Source organism: Somniosus microcephalus, chromosome 1, assembly GCF_052327205.1.
Source record: "Somniosus microcephalus isolate GS21.2 chromosome 1, FLI_Smic_1.0, whole genome shotgun sequence".
In the NCBI taxonomy this organism is placed as follows: domain Eukaryota; kingdom Metazoa; phylum Chordata; class Chondrichthyes; order Squaliformes; family Somniosidae; genus Somniosus; species Somniosus microcephalus.
Window position 1 is genome coordinate 177,801,867 of NC_140987.1, and position 19,042 is coordinate 177,820,908.

At 45.8% G+C, this 19,042-nt stretch overlaps 1 protein-coding gene across 1 annotated transcript in view; it reads right to left on the reverse strand.

Moving 5' to 3' along the window:
• LOC147124474 (dolichyl-diphosphooligosaccharide--protein glycosyltransferase subunit KCP2-like) overlaps window positions 1-19,042 on the reverse strand; it is a 309,998-nt gene that overhangs the window by 237,224 nt on the left and 53,732 nt on the right. Inside the window, exons 3-4 of the mRNA XM_085977713.1 lie at window positions 14,470-14,533; window positions 12,414-12,480 (exon numbers count right to left, since the gene is read on the reverse strand). Of these exons, the coding sequence (XP_085833839.1) occupies window positions 12,414-12,480; window positions 14,470-14,533 (131 nt within the window). The remainder of the gene's footprint in view (window positions 1-12,413; window positions 12,481-14,469; window positions 14,534-19,042) is intronic.

Sequence of the window (19,042 nt, forward strand, 5' to 3'; positions counted from 1 at the left end):
CTGGAGTCACACATAGGCTAGACCAGGTAAGGAATGCAGATTTCCTTCCCTAAAGGACATTAGTGAACCAGATAGGTTTTTAACAACAATCCGGTAGGTTCATGGTCACCATTACTGATATTAGCTTTCTTTCCAGGTTTAATTAACTGAATTTAAATTCCCCAGCCACTAGTCCAGTAACGACACAAAGTTGGGTGGGCGTGTATGCTGTGAGGAGGATGCCGAGAAACTCCAGTATGATTTGGACAGGTTGGGTGATTGGGCAGAAGCATGGCAGATGCAATATAACGTGGATAAATGCGAGGTTCCACTTTGGTTTCAAAAACAGGAAGGCAGATTATTATCTGAATGGCAATAGATTGGGAGAAGGGGAAGTGCAACAAGATCTGGGCGTCCTTGTGCACCAGTCGCTGAAAGTAAGCATGCAGGTGCAGCAGGCGGTTAAGAAGGCAAATGGTATGTTGGCCTTCGTAGCGAGAGGGTTTGAGTACAGGAACAAGGATGTCTTGCTGCAGTTGTACAGGGCCTTGGTGAGACCACATCTTGAGTACTGTGTGCAGTTTTGGTCGCCAAATCTGAGGAAGGATGTTCTTGCCATGTAAGGAGTGCAGCGAAGATTCACCAGGCTGATACCTGGGATGGCAGAAATGACGTATGAGGAGAGATTGGGTCGATTGGGCTTGTACTCGCTGGAGTTTAGAAGAATGAGAGGGGATCTCATTGAAACTTATAAAATTCTAACAGGACTAGACAGACTAGATGCTGGAAGAATGTTCCCGATGGTCGGGGAGTCCAAAACCAGTGGTCACAGTCTAAGGATAAGGGGTAAGCCTTTTAGGACAGAGATGAGGAGGAATTTCTTCACCCAGAGAGTGGTGAACCTGTGGAATTCTCTACCAAAGAAGGCAGTAGAGGCCAATACATTAAATATATTCAAGAAGGAGTTGGATATATTTCTTAAGGCTAAAGGGATCAAGGGATATGGAGAGAAGGTAGGAACAGGGTACTGAATTTGGATGATCAGCCATGATCTCATTGAATGGCGGAGCAGGCTCGAGGGGCCGAATGGCCTACTCCTGCTCCTATCTTCTATGTTTCTATGTTTCTATAACTACTATGCTACCGTACCTGGTTCACTAATGTCCTTTAGGGGAGGAAATCTGCCGTCTTTACCTGGTCTGGCCTATATGTGACTCCAAACCCACAGCAATGTGGTTGACTCTTAACTGCCCTCTACTTTTCAAGGTGGCGGCTCACTGCCACCTTCTCAAGGGCAATTAAGGATAGGCAATAAGTGGCGGCCTTGTCAGCGACACCCACATCCCATGAACGAATGAAAATAAAAAAGTGGCATCAAACTTATATTTGAGCCACTTCTCTGATGTCCGTGCTCTCATTTTGCAGCAAAGATAAATCCATTTTCCCTAAGTAAGTACAGTGCCAGAGGTTGCAGCTCCTTTTCCATTACCCTGAAAGAGTTGTTCCTCAACTTCTGGCTACTGTTTTTGCCATTATCTTTGGTCACTCGCTGCACAGAGGGTTGAGTAGGTCAGAGGACATCTTAGTGGGTCTGCTGCTGGGCCTGGCAAAATCCACCGACCACATACGATCATGGGGAAAAGGTTTCCCCGACTGCTCACTGCTATTCTATGCCCTAGTATGCATCTGGGTGGCCATGGAGCACAATCACATGGTCTCCACCAGTTTTCTCCAAGTCTTCTGCGAGCTGTGGGCACCACAGGACATTATCTGCCTTATTGATGATGACAACCAAATTATCATTTAATATTACACGCATGCTTTACTGAGATGCTCACTCGTGGGGCCCTCCTCCTCAGGGGTTGGGTACTTGTAATTGTATTTGTTTTGGTGCACACCCAATATCACTCTATCAGCCCAGACAAAAGAGTTCAAGTATTTCAAGTGAAAATTGGTCTGCAATTACACTGCCACTTTAGCATCAATGTGAAAGAAACACACAATGTGAAAGCAGAAGTATTGCAATAAAATTCAAAAGTATACCTTGACAGTCAGTTCCCAACCTTATGCCTGCACACACTAACAGGGTATGGGGTCCTCTCTAGGAGGTCATCTCCTATTTGTCCAAGTTTGCACAGCTAGCGGTAGAACACCAGCTCAGTGCAAAAAAGCATTTTAAAAGTTTCCATGCAGTCCAACTGGAACTTTACAAATTTGTACAAAATCTTTGTTACAAGAAAATAGATGCTACTGCCTATTCGCTCCTAACATTAATTAGTCATCCTCTGAGAGGACTTCTACGCACACAGCTCCTTTGTGGGTGAGCTCAGCATGATCGGAATCATACACAGTCAGCAGTAGAACTCCAGTCTGCAAATGGCATCACAATCCACAAATGTTGGTCTGAGACAGATAGCTGCAGTAGAGCTGCAGGTTTAGTGACTGATAGTTTGTTTTCAAAAAAAGTATCCATATTAAAAATTTTCAGAACAAAGCTTCCAATCTAACAACAGTCAGTACAAAATTTAAGCACCATTACATCACTTTCTTAATATTTCTCTCTTTTTTTCATCATTGACACCTGTCAATTGATGTTTATTATTAAACTCATAAGAGGTTTGATGGGCTGATAAATAAGTAACTGGATAACTGAGTTACAGGAGGAAATAACACCAGTGTATATTTGTACATGCCTATTCCAGTCCACATTCCCTTGTTAAATGTCATTGTTTATTTTCAGTCTGCAGAATCTCTGATGGACCAAAGCTACAATTAAGTCAGATATCCCCACTATAACTTGATGCTACCGATTTTTTTCCCTCTGGTTATGACAATTGTGCTTTTATCATTAAATATGTCAGAGATATGAATAATTATAAATTAGTGAAATACTCTGAATATGAGAAGTATAACTGATGTTCACTCACATTTATTAATATTGCCCCTACACATCCTGGTATTTAATATAGTGTCCACATCAGTCATGTATTTAATATACTGCTCCGGTATTGGCATTTTAATCTAATGCTCACACCAGTACTGGTATTTAATACAGTGCTCACAGTAGAACTAGGGAGGAAGTTTCCTCAGAGCTGGTCCCGCTCTGCCACCATAACTTCACCAGAAGAGCTGTGGAAACTCCATTTATGTACATTACAGAACCCAATGTGCATATTAAAAGGACCTACTGCCTGAAACATGCATACACTTCGGCTACCCAGTGGTATGCTCATTTACAAATGCCGGTGGCCAGACCGTCATCCACGCCTTTGTTACCTCCAGACTCGACTATTCCGATGCTTCCCTGGCTGGCCTCCTGCCTACCACCCTCCGCTCATCCAAAACTCTGCAGCCAGTATCCTAACTTGCATCAAGTCCTCTTCAGCCATCACCCCTATGCTTGGTGACCCACAGTGGCTGCTGGTGTGGCAACACCTCGATTTTAAAATTCTCACCTTCGTGTTCAAATCCCTCCATAGGCTTGCCCCTCCCTATCTCTGTAACCTCCTCCAGCCCTACAACCCTCCGAGATCTCTGCGCTCCTCCAATTATGGCCACTTGCGCATCCTCGATTTGTATCGCTCCCTCGTTGGCAGCCGTCGCTTTAGCTGCCAAGGCCCTAAGCTCTGGAATTCCCTCCCTAAACGTTTCCACCTCTCTCTCCTCTTATAAGTCAGTCCCTAAAACCTACATCTTCGACCAAACTTTTGGTCACCTGTCCTAATATCTCTTTATGTGGCTCGGTGTCAAATGTTGTTTGATAATACCCCTGTGAAGCGCCTTGGTGCATTTTACGTTAAAGGTGCTATATAAATGCAAGTTGTTGTTGTCAGCATTAGTGAGTCATTAAGTGCACCGACCCCATTTTGAGGCCGTTATCACCGCGTTCCCACCAATTTGGCCAGGTTAAAACCAGCCCCAAGGTCTCCACCTGGCCCCTCCTGCATGTTTCCTGGCAGCTCAACACCAAAGCCACTGGTGGTGGCTGGTTGCTGGTGGTTTGTGTAAGAGCAACCCACCTAAGGGGAAGAAAGGCTTCATGCATGAACATGCATGGAAAACAAAGGGTAAGAAATAAAAGTCACTGAAACTAGGCAAAAATAGAATGGAGCTGTTTTTTGTAAAGCTTTTAAAAAATCTGCATTAAGGGATGTTTAAAGGATTCGTAAATTTCATGTCTTCCCCGAAGATTTACTTTTGGCTTATTGGAGAAATCCTGGCTGGACTGAGTTTAAAATCCAGGGCTCCAGGGCTCAACAAGATGGCTGTGGTCAACCTCATGGCCAAGGCCTGTAAGTTTCAGTTTCGGCTGACAAAGGAGGAACTTTCCAGAAATTAGAAGGTAGACAAACCTTCTGCATTTATGCATGAGAAGCAAACCAGTGGCATTCGGGCCTCTGATTAAAACCCATCAAGGCCGTTTGCACAGTCAATCAATATGTAATAGCTGCGTTCAGACCTTTGTTAGAGGACAATCAGCACTGTTTGCAAACGATCAACGGGGCATTCAAGCTGGAATGGCCCCATCACGAAACCAGTGGGACAAAGGGAAACACTTATGAGATGTTCAAAAATCGATTATCTGGCAATCCAGGTCGATGGGCCCAGATCGGTTTCCTTTGTATAAGCTTCAACACATCCAGGTCAGACAAAGGAACAAGCTGATCTGGCGGGAGATAAGGACTCCCAGGAGGGGTATAACTAGTCCCTCGGGAAGCCATCTCTCTCTCTCTCTCTCCCGCCTCGACTCCGGTGCCCTGTCTTACCATCAAGAGGATCATCGACGAAGAGCCCGTCCAAGGGAAGCAGGATACCCGCAGTTACATTTAAATCACTGGGGTATCTCTGTTTTGGGCGGTGAAAACCCTAAAGACATCGGCAGGCAACGGGACACGGAGCAGGCATTCCAACATCTTAGACTGGTGAGCATCAATTTTCTGGCCCATCACAAGACAATCTAGATAGGTGTAAAGGGTGGGAGTTAAGGGGATTGCTAAAATTGTCATTTTAGTCATTTTCCCTCGATGTGTCCGTTTCTCCTCCCCCGCTAAGTGTAATTGTGTTGCATCCATAGTGATTTTCTCTGTATAATAATTATTTCTCTATTTTAATAAACATTGGTTTTCTTGCACCAAACCACTGGTCTGGTTTGTTTATATTGCTACTCGTAAATAAGTCCGGTGCTCAGAACTAAAAAGGGGGAAGCGATTCGAACCGCACGGGGCTGGAGCAGCTCAGACATGACTGACTGGCCAGACACAAACCCTAAACCAAAACCCCCTACAGAAATGGCGAGCCAGGTAGGAGCATCGGCGACAGTATGCGATATAACAGACAGTGGTGCGGAGGGAGAAACCGCAATGGAAGAGAGGTTGTCCATTTATGTGTGTAGAAAGGTTAATATTGCCAAGAAATGGGTGGACGCTATGTTAAAGGCCAAGCATCCCATAGACGCCGCCGCCCAGTGGACGGCGAGTGAACAGCATAAGAGGGCAATTGAAAAGGCAGTCTGGTTAATGTGTTAGAAGAAACAAGTCCTAGTGCTGGACAGTGTTGTAGCAGCACAGGCTGCCAAGCTCAAGAAATTGGCCCTAGAAATGCAGGATAAGGTTGCAGCGGAAGAGAAGGTGCTAGTGGCGCTTCAGGCATTAAGCCAAGAAAGAGCGCAGATGGCCAAGGAACACCAGGCAAATGTAGAATGCCTGGAGGCCCGGGCCCTCGGAGTGCAACGGGAACACCAGGCAAAGGTAGAGTGCCTGGAGGCCCGTGCCTTCGAGGTGCAATGGGAACACTAGGCAAGGGTATAGCGCCTGGAATACGAGACCGCTGAAAGTAAAGCCAGCGCAAGGCGCAAGATGGAGCACTTGGAATACCAGGTCAGAGAGGCGAGGGGCAGTGAGATAAGGCTGCAGGACACGATTTGTGACCTCAACCAAAAATTAAAAGAGCAGGAGGAGAAAGTAAGGGAGGTAAAGGCAGCATACAAGCTAGCCTGCGACCGGGGGTTCGAGGAGGCAGATCACGGGCCCTGTAGGGAGGAGATAGAAAGCTTGGGCATGGCCTTATCGAGGGCAAAGGGCATGGTATGCCTCATCAGCCCAAAGGTGGGCCAGTCGGACTTTACTGGCAACCCAAACAGAACCGTCCCACAGGCAGCACCCAGAACAAAGTTGGCTAGGGAATCAGAGGTCCCACGACCGCCACCCATAGCTCCGAGTTTTCAGGAGTGCTGGCAGCAAGGGGAGGTGGAGGGTGAGGTGGGAGGGGAAACACAGCAGGCCCTGCTAGATAGGCCGGGGCCAGGACCGGTGTATCCCTCCGACAATGGAGGTACGGCCCGCCCGTTGATGACGAGGACCCAGGGGCCATCCAAAATCAGTTTGTGGTGCCGCATGGCACCCAACAGCTCAGGGCCATGGTTAGTCACATCCCCAAGCTCACCGAAAAGGGAGACCCCTCTCTGCACTTCAGGGAGATAGAACAGGCAGCGTGCGTCAATGACTGCGATGACGCAGAGCAAGCTAAGATGCTGCTGTTTTCTCTGGGGAGTAATCTCCTCCAGACCCTATCTGATGAATGTAAAAAGGGGCAGAAAGATTATGAGGATTTGAGGAACGAGATATTGGCAGCCATGGGACTCAATGACGTTAGTCCGTTCGCCCGGGTGGAAAAAACTGTACAGCTTCCAGGGGAGTCCCCGCAGGCGTTCGCAGGCAGGCTGTGGCAAGTCTACTGGAGCGCATGCCCGGGAATGCCAGCGCGGACATTACTGAACCAAGTCCAATTGACCCACTGGCTCCGTTGTCTAATGACAAACTGCCTGCCCTGAATCCGAGCCCAGGCTGCGGCCTGGTTTGACCCCAGTAGCCCCCAGACCACCGAGGAAACGGTGATCCACCAGCTCACGATAGCATTTAAAAATACAAGGGGTATCGAGATGCCCCAACCCAAGGGGAAAGTCCATGAGGTTAAACCTGGGGGCCAGAATAAGAAAGAGTGGCACCAGGAGGGGAACCGTCCCTCCCAGACTAAGTTAAATTGTTACGGGTGCGGGAAGGAGGGCCACTGGCACAAGGATTGTAAGAACCCCTGGAAGGAGAATAAGGGGAAGAATTCATCAGCCCCAGCCCAAAAGGCAGAGATGGAAATTGCTCGCGCTGCGATCGAGTCATTTTTACAGTCCCTACGATCTCTCCTCCTGGCCAGCCAGGGGAAAATAGCAGCCACCACCAGTGCTTTAACTCCGTCTGTCCCATCCCACTCCCAGCAATGACTAGAGCCAGCGCAGCCTGTCGTCCTGTGTCGCCGCGAAAATGCTGAGGGGAGCAGGCCCTATGTTAAGATGGGGGTGAAGACGGTGCAGGGGAGATATTCGGTGGACACTGGAGCTTCCAGCACGGTGGTCCATTCAGAAGACCTGACCAATTCACCCCGGTCTAACAAGGTCCCATTTAGCTTAATGGGATCCACAGGGGACGAGTAGGCTGGGGAAAGGTCAAAACCTTTGGCCATAAGTTTAGGATCCCTCCATACCACGTGAGAGGGTAACCACAAGACCAACGAGGTGGCCAAGCAGGGGGACAGGGAAGGAGAGTTCTGGGACCCCTGTAGAGCAGGCCTGGTAGCAGCAATCCGGGACAAGGGAGGCACACAGGGGGTAGCTTTGGCCCCGGACCAAAAGCAGGTCCAAGCCCAAGATTCCACCTTTAAGGCCGCCCTGCTAAGGAGAAAGAATTTAGAACAGGATTACTGGCAGGCTGCTAGTTATATTAAACAATGTAAGTTGGTTAAACCCGAAAAGAAAGAGCAGCCAGTTGGGACAAGGTCTGAGGATAGAGATCCTCAGCCCGCAGCTGGTACAAGCTCACAGGCTGCACAGGCAGGCGCTGTGGCTTGTGTCAGGGGAGGAGCCATTCCGCCCACCATTCAGGACACTCCCCCAATCCTCTGGGATTCAGATGGGGAGGAGTCCGAGCGCGAGAATCCCGCCCCCGATCCAGGTTTGGAACCTGGGGGCGGAGACTCACAGCCTGCTGCAACAGGCGGCGAAAGGTTACCTGCCCTCAGCCCAAGTTTGGGAGAGGTGAAACCTGAGGGAGAGGACCCCCAGCCAGCGGTCATGGAAAACCCACAGACCGCGCTAGCAAAGGCTGCGGTCCGAGCCAAAGGTCCACCCGCCAAGAAAACCCCACCCATAGCCCTCCCTAGAAGGTCCCCTCGGCCACCCCAGCCCAGAAAATTATGGTCACCGGCTCTTCAGTTAAAAAGGGCGGCCTCCCATGTCAGGGAGAAGCTGAAAGACAGAGGTCTCCAGCCAGCAGCCATAAGCCGCGAGGGACCAGAAGTGGAGATCAGTGCAGCCACGCCGTAGGGAGCAGCCTGCAACAGCCCAAACAGGGATTAGGCTGGCCGCCCGTCTCCGGGCGGCGGATGTGTATAGTTTAGGTAGTTTAATTTTAAGTTTATATAGTGTTAAGTTTAAGGTGTTTAATTTAATTCTAATTAAGGTGATGGTTAGTTTTAAGTAATCTGCTCAGAGTGTGTACATTTGAGTCAAGGTCGCAAGACCCGACCATGCTTCACCCAAACCAACGAATCTCTAGGGAACTTGGCTGTGTGCTTCTATATCTGTTACAGGAAAATTTATGGAATGAAGGGGGGCGTAATCCTATTCGCCCTGATAGGACTGAGCTCCAGAAGGAGAGGTGACGTGGAGGATTCCCACCTCTATGGGTGCTCCAGAGACACAGCATCGATAGCGATCGATGGGAGCGGCGAACGGGATGCAGAGGAGAATTTTACCAATTATGGGGATAATTGTAAGAATGCTGGTCATGGGCGGGATGGCCCGACCCACACCGGTATACAGGGTGGGGAACATTGGAATTATTCAAGGGGGTGCACACATTCGTTTTGCAGCGGTCCCGCCCTATGTCATAAAGTGGGAGCACGCTATGATGGGTACTGACCTCTCGGGGTGCTGTAGCCGGGGAGCACACATCATCCTGTGTCCCCAGCACTTGAATGCCTATTCGAAACCACAATGCGGGTTCAGAGCTGCTGACGCGAAACCTATAAATTGTACCATGGAAGCCATGGCACAAGGCCATGTTCCCTCACAGGTAGCATATATAGGAGGTGGGACGTATTGCGTCACCACAGGAGCGTCTCACTACCAGCATGGACAGCACAGCTGGTGCGCGGTGAGTGACAGCAGCTTCTGCTTCAAACCCGAGGCAGAAGTTCAAGTGGCACAGATACAAATTGTCCCCATTCCTGAACCATCCACTGTTCACCTCACTGTGGAGGAGAATTTCACTCACCTCCAGAAATATGTCGCCCACTTCGGTTACCCAATTCCCCCTCTCCCAGAGCACCTTTCCAAATTATTAAAAGCCGTTCTAGTATCACAAAAGCACTTCTACACTTTGGAACAGAAGACTGTACAGATAGGGGCCGACATTTTAGATATTACGACCCCGCCCTGGTGGGACATTTTTGAAAGTATACAGGTCCCCCCCTGGATTCGAATGGCGTCCCACATCTTGGTAGTCTGTCAGCTAAGGATCGTCCTCTACCTGGTTTGTGTCCAGTGTAGGAGAAAGGGTCCCGGGGTAGAATTTAAAGCAAAAGGGTTGTGGAAGGACCAGTATGCCCGAGTGGAAGAAGAAACACCCGTGTGAGCTTTGTGTCATATCACTGCCGAGTGATGGCAGATCCGTTTGTTATTTTTAATAAAGCTCGTTCCTTCCGCTCGTTATTTTTAATAAATATGTTTTTGGCCTCATGTTTAATTTTATCAAAGATTGTGTGTTGTACTAAAGTTTTATGATGTCCCAAGTCATGCAGGGGTGTTGGACCCCTCCGTGCTTGGACTATTGTAACAGATAGTCATTGTTTCTATTGATAGATGCCTGTTGTGCACTGCGGTTTTCTCTAAGTAAGGGGAACATATGTGTCGAGGGATCGTGGATAGATAAATATAGGGGAAGGTTGTTTGTGGGGGGGCAGAAATTTGCGCACCTTGATTGGACACTTCAAGCAAGTTTCAGTATCCTAGTAGGGACTGAAAGGATTCGCAAATGTCATGTCTCCCCCGAAGATTTACTTTTGGCTTATTGGAGAAATCCTGGCTGGACTGAGTTTAAAATCCAGGGCTCCAGGGCTCAACAAGATGGCTGCGGTCAACCTCATGGCCAAGGCCTGTAAGTTTCAGTTTGGGCTGACAAAGGAGGAACTTTCCAGAAATTAGAAGGCAGACAAACCTTCTGCATTTATGCATGAGAAGCAAACCAGTGGCATTCGGGCCTCTGATTAAAACCCATCAAGGCCGTTTGCACAGTCAATCAATATGTAATAGCTGCGTTCAGACCTTTGTTAGAGGACAATCAGCACTGTTTGCAAACGATCAACGGGGCATTCAAGCTGGAATGGCCCCATCACGAAACCAGTGGGACAAAGGGAAACACTTATGAGATGTTCAAAAATCGATTATCTGGCAATCCAGGTCGATGGGCCCAGATCGGTTTCCTTTGTATAAGCTTCAACACGTCCAGGTCAGGCAAAGGAACAAGCTGATCTGGCGGGAGATAAGGACTCCCAGGAGGAGTATAACTAGTCCCTCGGGAAGCCATCTCTCTCTCTCTCTCTCCCGCCTCGACTCCGGTGCCCTGTCTTACCATCAAGAGGATCATCGATGAAGAGCCCATCCAGGGAAGCAGGATACCCGCAGTTACATTTAAATCACTGGGGTATCTCTGTTTTGGGCAGTGAAAACCCTAAAGACATCGGCAGGCAACGGGGCACGGAGCAGGCATTCCAACATCTTAGACTGGTGAGCATCAATTTTCTGGCCCATCACAAGACAATCTAGATAGGTGTAAAGGGTGGGAGTTAAGGGGATTGCTAAAATTGTCATTTTAGTCATTTTCCCTCGATGTGTCCGTTTCTCCTCCCCCGCTAAGTGTAATTGTGTTGCATCCATAGTGATTTTCTCGGTATAATAATTATTTCTCTATTTTAATAAACATTGGTTTTCTTGCACCAAACCACTGGTCTCGTTTGTCTATATCACTACTCGTAAATAAGTCCGGTGCTCAGAACTAAAAAGGGGGAAGCGATTCGAACCGCACGGGGCTGGAGCAGCTCAGACACGACTAACTAGCCAGACACAAACCCCAAACCAAAACCCCCTACAATGTTTGTAAAAGTGGTGTTCCGCAGGGGTCAGTGCTGGGACCCCCACTCTTTACAATCTATATTAATGATTTGGAGGAAGGGACCATGTGCAACATATCCAAGTTTGCCGACGATACAAAGATGGGAGGGAAAGCAGTGAGTGAGGAGGACATAAAAAACCTGCAAAAGGACATAGACAGGCTAAGTGAGTGGGCAGAAATTTGGCAGATGGAATATAATGTTGGAAAGTGTGAGGTTATGCACTTTGGCAGAAAAAATCAAAGAGCAAATTATTATCTAAATGGAGAGAAACTGCAAAGTGCTACAGTACAAAGGGATCTGGGGGTCCTGGTGCATGAAACACAGAAGGTTAGTATGCAGGTACAGCAGGTGATCAGGAAGGCCAATGGAATCTTGGCTTTTATTGCAAGGGGGATGGAGTATAAAAGCAGGGAAATCTTGCTTCAGTTATACAGGGTACTGGTGAGGCCACACCTGGAATACTGCGTACAGTTTTGGTTTCCATATTTAAGAAAAGATATACTTGCTCTCGAGGCAGTTCAGAGAAGGTTCACTCGGTTGATTCCGGAGATGAGGGGGTTGACTTATGAGGAAAGGTTGAGTAGGTTGGGCCTCTACGCATTGGAATTCAGAAGAATGAGAGACGATCTTATCGAAACATATAAGATTGTGAGGGGGCTTGATCGGGTGGATGCGGTGAGGATGTTTCCACTGAAGGGTGAGACTAGAACTAGGGGGCATAATCTTAGAATAAGGGGCTGCCCTTTCAAAACTGAGATGAGGAGAAACTTCTTCACTCAGAGGGTAGTAAATCTATGGAATTTGCTACCTCAGAGAGCTGTGGAAGCTGCGACATTAAATAAATTAAAAACGGAGATAGACAGTTTCCTAGCTGATAAGGGAAGTAGGGGTTACGGGGAGAGGGCAGGGAAGTGGATGTGAGTCTAGGTTCGGATCAGCCATGATCCTATTGAATGGCGGAGCAGGCCCGAGGGGCCGTATGGCCTACTCCTGCTCCTACTTCTTATGTTCTTATGTTATTAGAAGTTTTTCTTGTTCCATTCATGTATTTCCATGTATGCATATGCAGGAATTCCAATTCAAACAACTGAACATTGTTTCTGTAGTACAAAGTGGTATTTGCAGTATAGATGGTTAACATGTCACACAGAATGGATACACACACAGCTGCCTGACAGGAATCGACTGATAGATAGCAACAAAAAGTTACCTACCATGAAGTACATGACACAGGATGCACTTGGTAAGATGTATAAAGTGCAAGGACAAAACATGACAAAACTGGGGAGAAAATGGAAAAATGAGTGTCTACTTGAAGAACACATTGCTGACAGTCAAATCCTGACATTTAACTGAGAAATAATGTTCAATTCTTTTACGCTTGAGATGAGATCAGCATTATTCCACATGTCTGTTATCAGATAAAAATTTAAGATTAAGCTGTATGAGATTCAGTGCCAAATGTTTATTCAGCTGTAGCATTATAATACTCAGAATGACAACACATTACAGTAATGTCCTGAAAATAGACACCTATTTAATATACAGCACATTTGTTGAATTGCACACGCTAACATCCCAGTCCACCAAGCTAACAGCAGAAGTGTCAACCAAAGGCTCGCCCAATGGCTCACCGAGTTTATCCAATACGTTGCAGAGTCATACCAAAAAGGCATGTGCTAGCTGTAATCCTTGGTCTGGGCTGAACTAGCTGGTCTCAGCAGAGAAGGCAGTAGGAGCAGTACAATTAGCCTCAGTGCTGCTGGATTAGGGAGGGCCAAATCAGCCAAACTCAGGACAGGGTCAGGCTCAGCATTGATGCCCCCGCAGCTGAATAGCCTGTCAACACTCAGTGACAAGGCTTATACAAGAATAATGACCTGGAGCCCATGGAACCTATACCCCCAAAGGAATCAATACCTTCAGGAGCGAAGAAGAGGGGAGAAAATTGGCAGGAGAAGAAGATGTTACAAAAGGAATGTTGACTATAAAGCAGTTGAAAAATAAAAGAAAATGAAGATGATCTAGTGGAGGGCCTGCCTGTCATGTAGATAACCATGAGCTTCATTCCCAGGCTGTCTGCAATTTGATTCTGCCTTCCAGAGTCAACAGTGATGTTGTATCAATGCAGTCATGGCTCCAGGTATAGTGCCCTTCTAGAGGGGCAAATTCATATTGATGCCACATTGGCTTTCCACACTGAGAAGCTTGATCTCTCATAGCCCTTCCTCTCAGGCACACATATTGACAACGCTGCTATCTCTCTCCTTCCTGCCTCCTCTCCCTCTCCTAGGCACTGTGTAGCCCTCTGTTCTGACGTTGGTGTTAGTAACCTCAGACCTTACCTATATCCCCCATTTTCATTATGCAAGGATTGGCCTGTCATTGTCTGGGGCTGGGGGAGGGAAGGTAGCTTAACTTTTCAAGTGCAGAACCTTTGTCAGAACACAGTTGGTCAGGCGAGGTTTATGCTCTCCGAGGTTTATGCTCTTGGTGTTGGCCTTTTTTACACCTTGCAGGACGGCAATACTTACTGTGTGTTTCCAGCATTGAATTTTCATTTTTGGCCTACATCTGCATGCTTTGTGGGTTTTTAATCTCCAATTTCTCCCATTTCTTGCCTCTTACCATTTCAGCTATTTGCATACTTAGTTTTTTTTAATAACTTTTCACTACTTCACTGAGGCAATCTTTAATATCATCAAACTATCCCCTGCTCTTTTAAGCAGGTTGCAGGCCATTTAACCCATAAATTTCCTCTCCATGATTGTAATTATTTTTTTCCCCTCCCTTCCATCTTGTTTTGCATTCTGCAAAAAATCTTTTCTCTCTATAGAGGCTGACTGACCCACTGCATATTTTGAACATTTTCTGTTTTTGTTTTTTTATCTTCATCTTGTCCCTGTCCCCTCATGTGAACAAGGCTTTTCTCTCTCTCCTTCCTCTCTCCCCTTCCCACACTGATAAGTCAGTACTCTCTCTTCTTGCTTTCTTCCTCCCATATTAACAAAGCTGTCTTCTCGCTCCTCCACCCACATTGACAGACTGATCTTTCTCTTCTTCATATTGACAAGGCTGGATTTCTCTGCCCCCTCCCCCTTTTTCTCAAGCTATTTTCTGATTAATATATCATAATTTTTTTTCATTACAAACTTCTTTATAATAGATTAATTTTGCTACATCCAGAACTCCACTGCAATTATTCAGAAACCATCTTTACACAAATTAATGTAGCAAGAGCTGAGTGACTTGTGTGTTTCTCATTTTCACCTTCAGGGAAAAAGCTCGACTCAAACCCCATTCCAAACACCATGTTCTCTAGATTGTTGAGAGCCTGAATGAAAAGCAAGTCAAGGAAGAAAGCAGACAAGTGTAAAAATGAAGACATTGTATAACTACCTCATTCCTGTGACAAATCATACAGGGAAAGTAAACCAGAACTATGAGCTATCTCATCAATAAAGGGGAAAATTACATTCGCTTTCACTCCTGCTTGTTTCAAATTTTAGATTGCGCATAGACGAAGCCTTTCTGAAGTTAATCTTTCAACTTTCTTTTCATTAAGCCTTTCGGAAGGGAGCACAGGCACAGCCACTTACCTTGCCGTCCACTGACTTCACAACATGGCGTAGAAATTCGGGCATGTCCATTTTTGGGCATGTTGGGGTGCAGGGTAGGATCAAAGTACTCTAAGACTGTGTGGGTAGGAGGTAACTATATATGCCTCTCAGGCCGGTGGCATCAGCAGACTCTCCTTCCCCACTTTCAGATGCAAGAGCCTGCCAGGTGGTGGGTTGCACCAGGGGAACAACTAGCCAATTTAAATGACTTGACTGTGAATATCCAGGGAGTGGTGCATTCCATCTGACTAGCACCCAGGCAGAGGAACGGGCAGGGAGGAACATCAGTCCCAATTTCTTTTAGACCTAAGACATCCTTTTTTGGGAAGACTGAGCCTTTTAGGTGAATCTGCATTTCCTCTACCTCCACGGGGCCATCACATGTCTGTTTTACTATTTTACAAACTTTCCATCAGTTATACCTAGTAAGTGACAAATTAGCTGCTTGAGAATCATGTTAATGCATTTATACTTCCTGTAGGAAAATAAGAGTCACTATGTTGACTGTTAAACCCTAAAGAGAACTACAGTTATTAAACTTAGAAAGAGGAAAACATCCTCTTCATGACTATTTTAATCAATGAAAACTTTTTTACAAAAGCAATGCTAAAACTCCAAAGTGGTTAGTGAGAGGAAGGAGATAGAATTAAGTAAACTATTTGAGCCTTTAAATATTAAGTACAAGGATTAGAATAAGCAGATTGGAGGTAGAATAGAGGTGGACTAGATAGAAAAGAGTCAAATTAAAGTCAACATTACAATAGGTCAAATAAAACAATAAGGAAAAGAAATAATAAAACTGTAAAATTATTGATATCTTTGTCATAGTCCATGAGCTGAACAAATGAGTTTCTCCAAACTTGCTTGCAATCTAAGGATTACATTTACTACAGTACACTTGTAGCATAAATGGAGTACAAGGGTATTTCATGTGGAAAATAACAAGCTAATTAGGTTCACTCCTTAATAATTGACTTAATTACTGTTTTAGCCATTGAGTGGTAAAGCATTACAAATACATTTAATAATTTATGGAAAATGGCAGTAATTATGTTAATTGTTGCTCTACAAGCAAACGATCCACACTGTTACAAGGACCTTTCCAATTGCCTCTTGTTTTAACTAGTTAAGTTTGCCAATCTTGCATCATTTGATAAAGTGATTGAATTAAAAAGATATTTAACCAAATTATACTCATGTCGCTGGGGGCACATTGAGTTCTATTGGTCTTTCTTGGAGACCAATTTTGTGCCTTTAGTGCTAGTCTTGAATGCCATTTTGGCAATCTAGAAGATAAATTGCTGCTTGGAGAATCTGTTTTGGATGTCTTCTCAGTAAAATAATTATAAAAGCATTAAAAAGTAGTGACAAAGATATCTTTTTTCAAAAAAGGAAAATTTGAAGTGCTGTGGGGTTAGTAAAGATACATATTTGAATCAGAAAGGCAACATATGGAAAGACTGAGGAATATCCAGGAGGTTGTCGCTTGGCTGAGTGCGTCAAAAGACAGGAATAATATTTTGTGGCAAATGAAATCACAGATGCTGCTAAAAAAAATGCTCCTGTCTGTTCATGGGAATCAAACAGATCAAGGCAAATTTGCAAATCCCACAATCCCAGGGGGTGGGGGAGGGAGGACCCATGCTTAAAGGGAATGCAGGTGAGCGATAGGGTTACAACACTATAGTGTGATTCTCTGACCCAAATACCTTTAACTGTGGCTCCCCATTGGGGACACGGGATGAGTAAGTTTACTCTACAGTGTAATGAGAAACATAGAATTCACAATTAAACCAAGTCAAAAACATTTGATGAATCAACAATATGGAAGAAAGAACATGTCAGTCAAAAACCTCTGGTTGTTGCTGAACATTTCAAATTCCACTAGAGAAAATAGAACGATAACTCTCTTAATCAGTTTTTGGCTGAACTGAGGAAGCTGTCTACAAACTGCCAATCTTGTGCTTGTTTTGGAAGAAGTTCTTAGACAGAGACTTGTGTAAGGGCTGTAAGAAATTGTGAATTGGAGGAAATACCTTGAGACAAAAAAGTCTCTTCGGACTGGTGTTAGAATAACTGGATAGACACTTAGGCCATGATTTTACTAATGGAGGCGGCTTGAGTGCGGGTCCGCTGCTCGGAGGCTTTCCAAACCGCTCCCGGCTGCTGCCTCCCGTCAGTTACTATTTTGCCTTGATTGGCCTCGTTACGGCCGACATGCGGATCCCTCCAGGTAATTCCTTGGAGGCTGTCAATTTCTCACGTCTGATGACGCGTTGTTTGGGTGAAAGTTTAAAGGGGCCATGTCCCCTTTTTGAAAAATGTCAATGGGATGGATTGGTGCTGTATTATCTAGAAAGGGGAGTTGACAGCATCTGTTCTGAGCAAAATTTAATTAATGAAATTGCTGTTCATATTATTTGAGAAAGATATTTATTTTTTTATATATCAATCTATTATCTGACTATGAAATAAAAAAGATGCCAGATGTGTTCCAATCATTTGCTTAGTAATATTAATGCTTTTTTCTCTTAATGGTGCTGGGAGCTGCAGGAATGGCAGCCCCAATAACTAAGGCTGCACCCAGGTTCAATGAGGGCTCTCTCCATGCTCTTGTTGAGAGAGTTAGAGGACGTCAGGAGCTCCTCTTCCCTGGAAACGGAAGGAGGAGGCTGCCTCAGCAAACCAAGGCAGCTTGGCTGCAAATTGCTGAGGAGGTGAGCTCGAGGTCTGTGTGCAGACGCACATGGGTTCAGTGTGGAAAAAGGTTTAATGATCTGCTGAAATCACCTAAAGTGTAGCCTCTGTGTTCTGGGAAATGGAAGTTCAAGAGTGAGGACTCAGGGCGATTTCCATGTAGCATGTTGGTGGTGACACTGAGCGCAAACCATCGTTTATTGGACAGATGATGCCTGGGGTTTTGAGAATGTCAAATTTATATTAATTTCCATGTGCCAGCCACCTGTGATTGAAGTGTAAGCTTACGCAAATCTGGCATGGATGAGTGCATCCCTTGCCTGACGGCCATCAATGTGGTTGCCTGCTGCTGAATTGGCCACATCCGACCCTGCAAGGCATCACTCCCCATCCTCCTCCTCATCCTCTTCATCATCCTCTTCATCTTCCTCTTCATCTTCCTCCAAGGAGGCTGTGTGCTGAGCCACTTGTTCATCCTGCAGCACTAAGCCACGCTGCTCTTCCTCCGAATCGGACGACCAGGATGAGAGGATGTAAGTGGTTCCCATCCCATTGTTGTAGATTTCAGCTGAGGCAAGAAGCTTGCAAGCGCACACTCAAAGTGGCCTGAAATTATTCCAATCAGTTCAAACAGCAGATGTGTGTCAGCTTGACCAGTCCCAAATCTCCAACAACAAAGTTTGAATGCCAGCCATGTTACAGGAGTGCTTTTAAAGTTCTGCACCAATAATGACTACAGATCATGTCCTCCACCAACTCATCTCCTTGCAGCAGGACTGTTTCTGGCACGACAGGAAACAGGAGCCAGAGGCACGAAAATGGGAAACCTCTTGTAGGGGTTCGCAAAATCCCCTAAATCCCTGAAGATCAGAAAAATATTGGTCCACATCGTGGACGAAGAATTGTGTGATGTGAATTGTCCCTGGGTTGGAAAATGTTTTAAAAAGCATACCCAGAACTGAAAAAGGCTGCGTTGAGATGGACAGCGCATGGACAGCACCGGAATCGAGGAACTTCATGGAAAAATTCACACACTCTAAGACAGTACATTTTATTAATAAAAAATTGTACTTTTGAGTTTGAACTGTGTAAATCACACAGGGGTTAAAATGGCCAGGACAAAAGCAGCTTGTACAGCTTGTAATGTGTCTGTGTAAGTGGGAGGATCATACAGTGGCCGTCAGACCTGCCCATCAAAGGGAGTTTCTCGTCTCTGCTGGCAATCGATGTTTGTTTATTGACATAAGGGATTAAACCACTTGAGACTAAACTGCAGAACAAAGGGCTCTGTTTACATAGCAATCCAGCCCATTGAAAAGCCCTTACACACATTGAGACACAACGAAACTCCAGAAAAGACTTTGATAGGGGACAGATCAGTATGGATGAGTTTTGAATCACCCATTACTCCCTTTTGTTCAGCCCAGGGAGCTCCGGGTGTGGGCGGGAACATTTCGGCCCCAGAACGTAGACACATTCATACCACTCCAAGCTTCATTTGAGTCAGCCAATCATGGTCTTTCTCT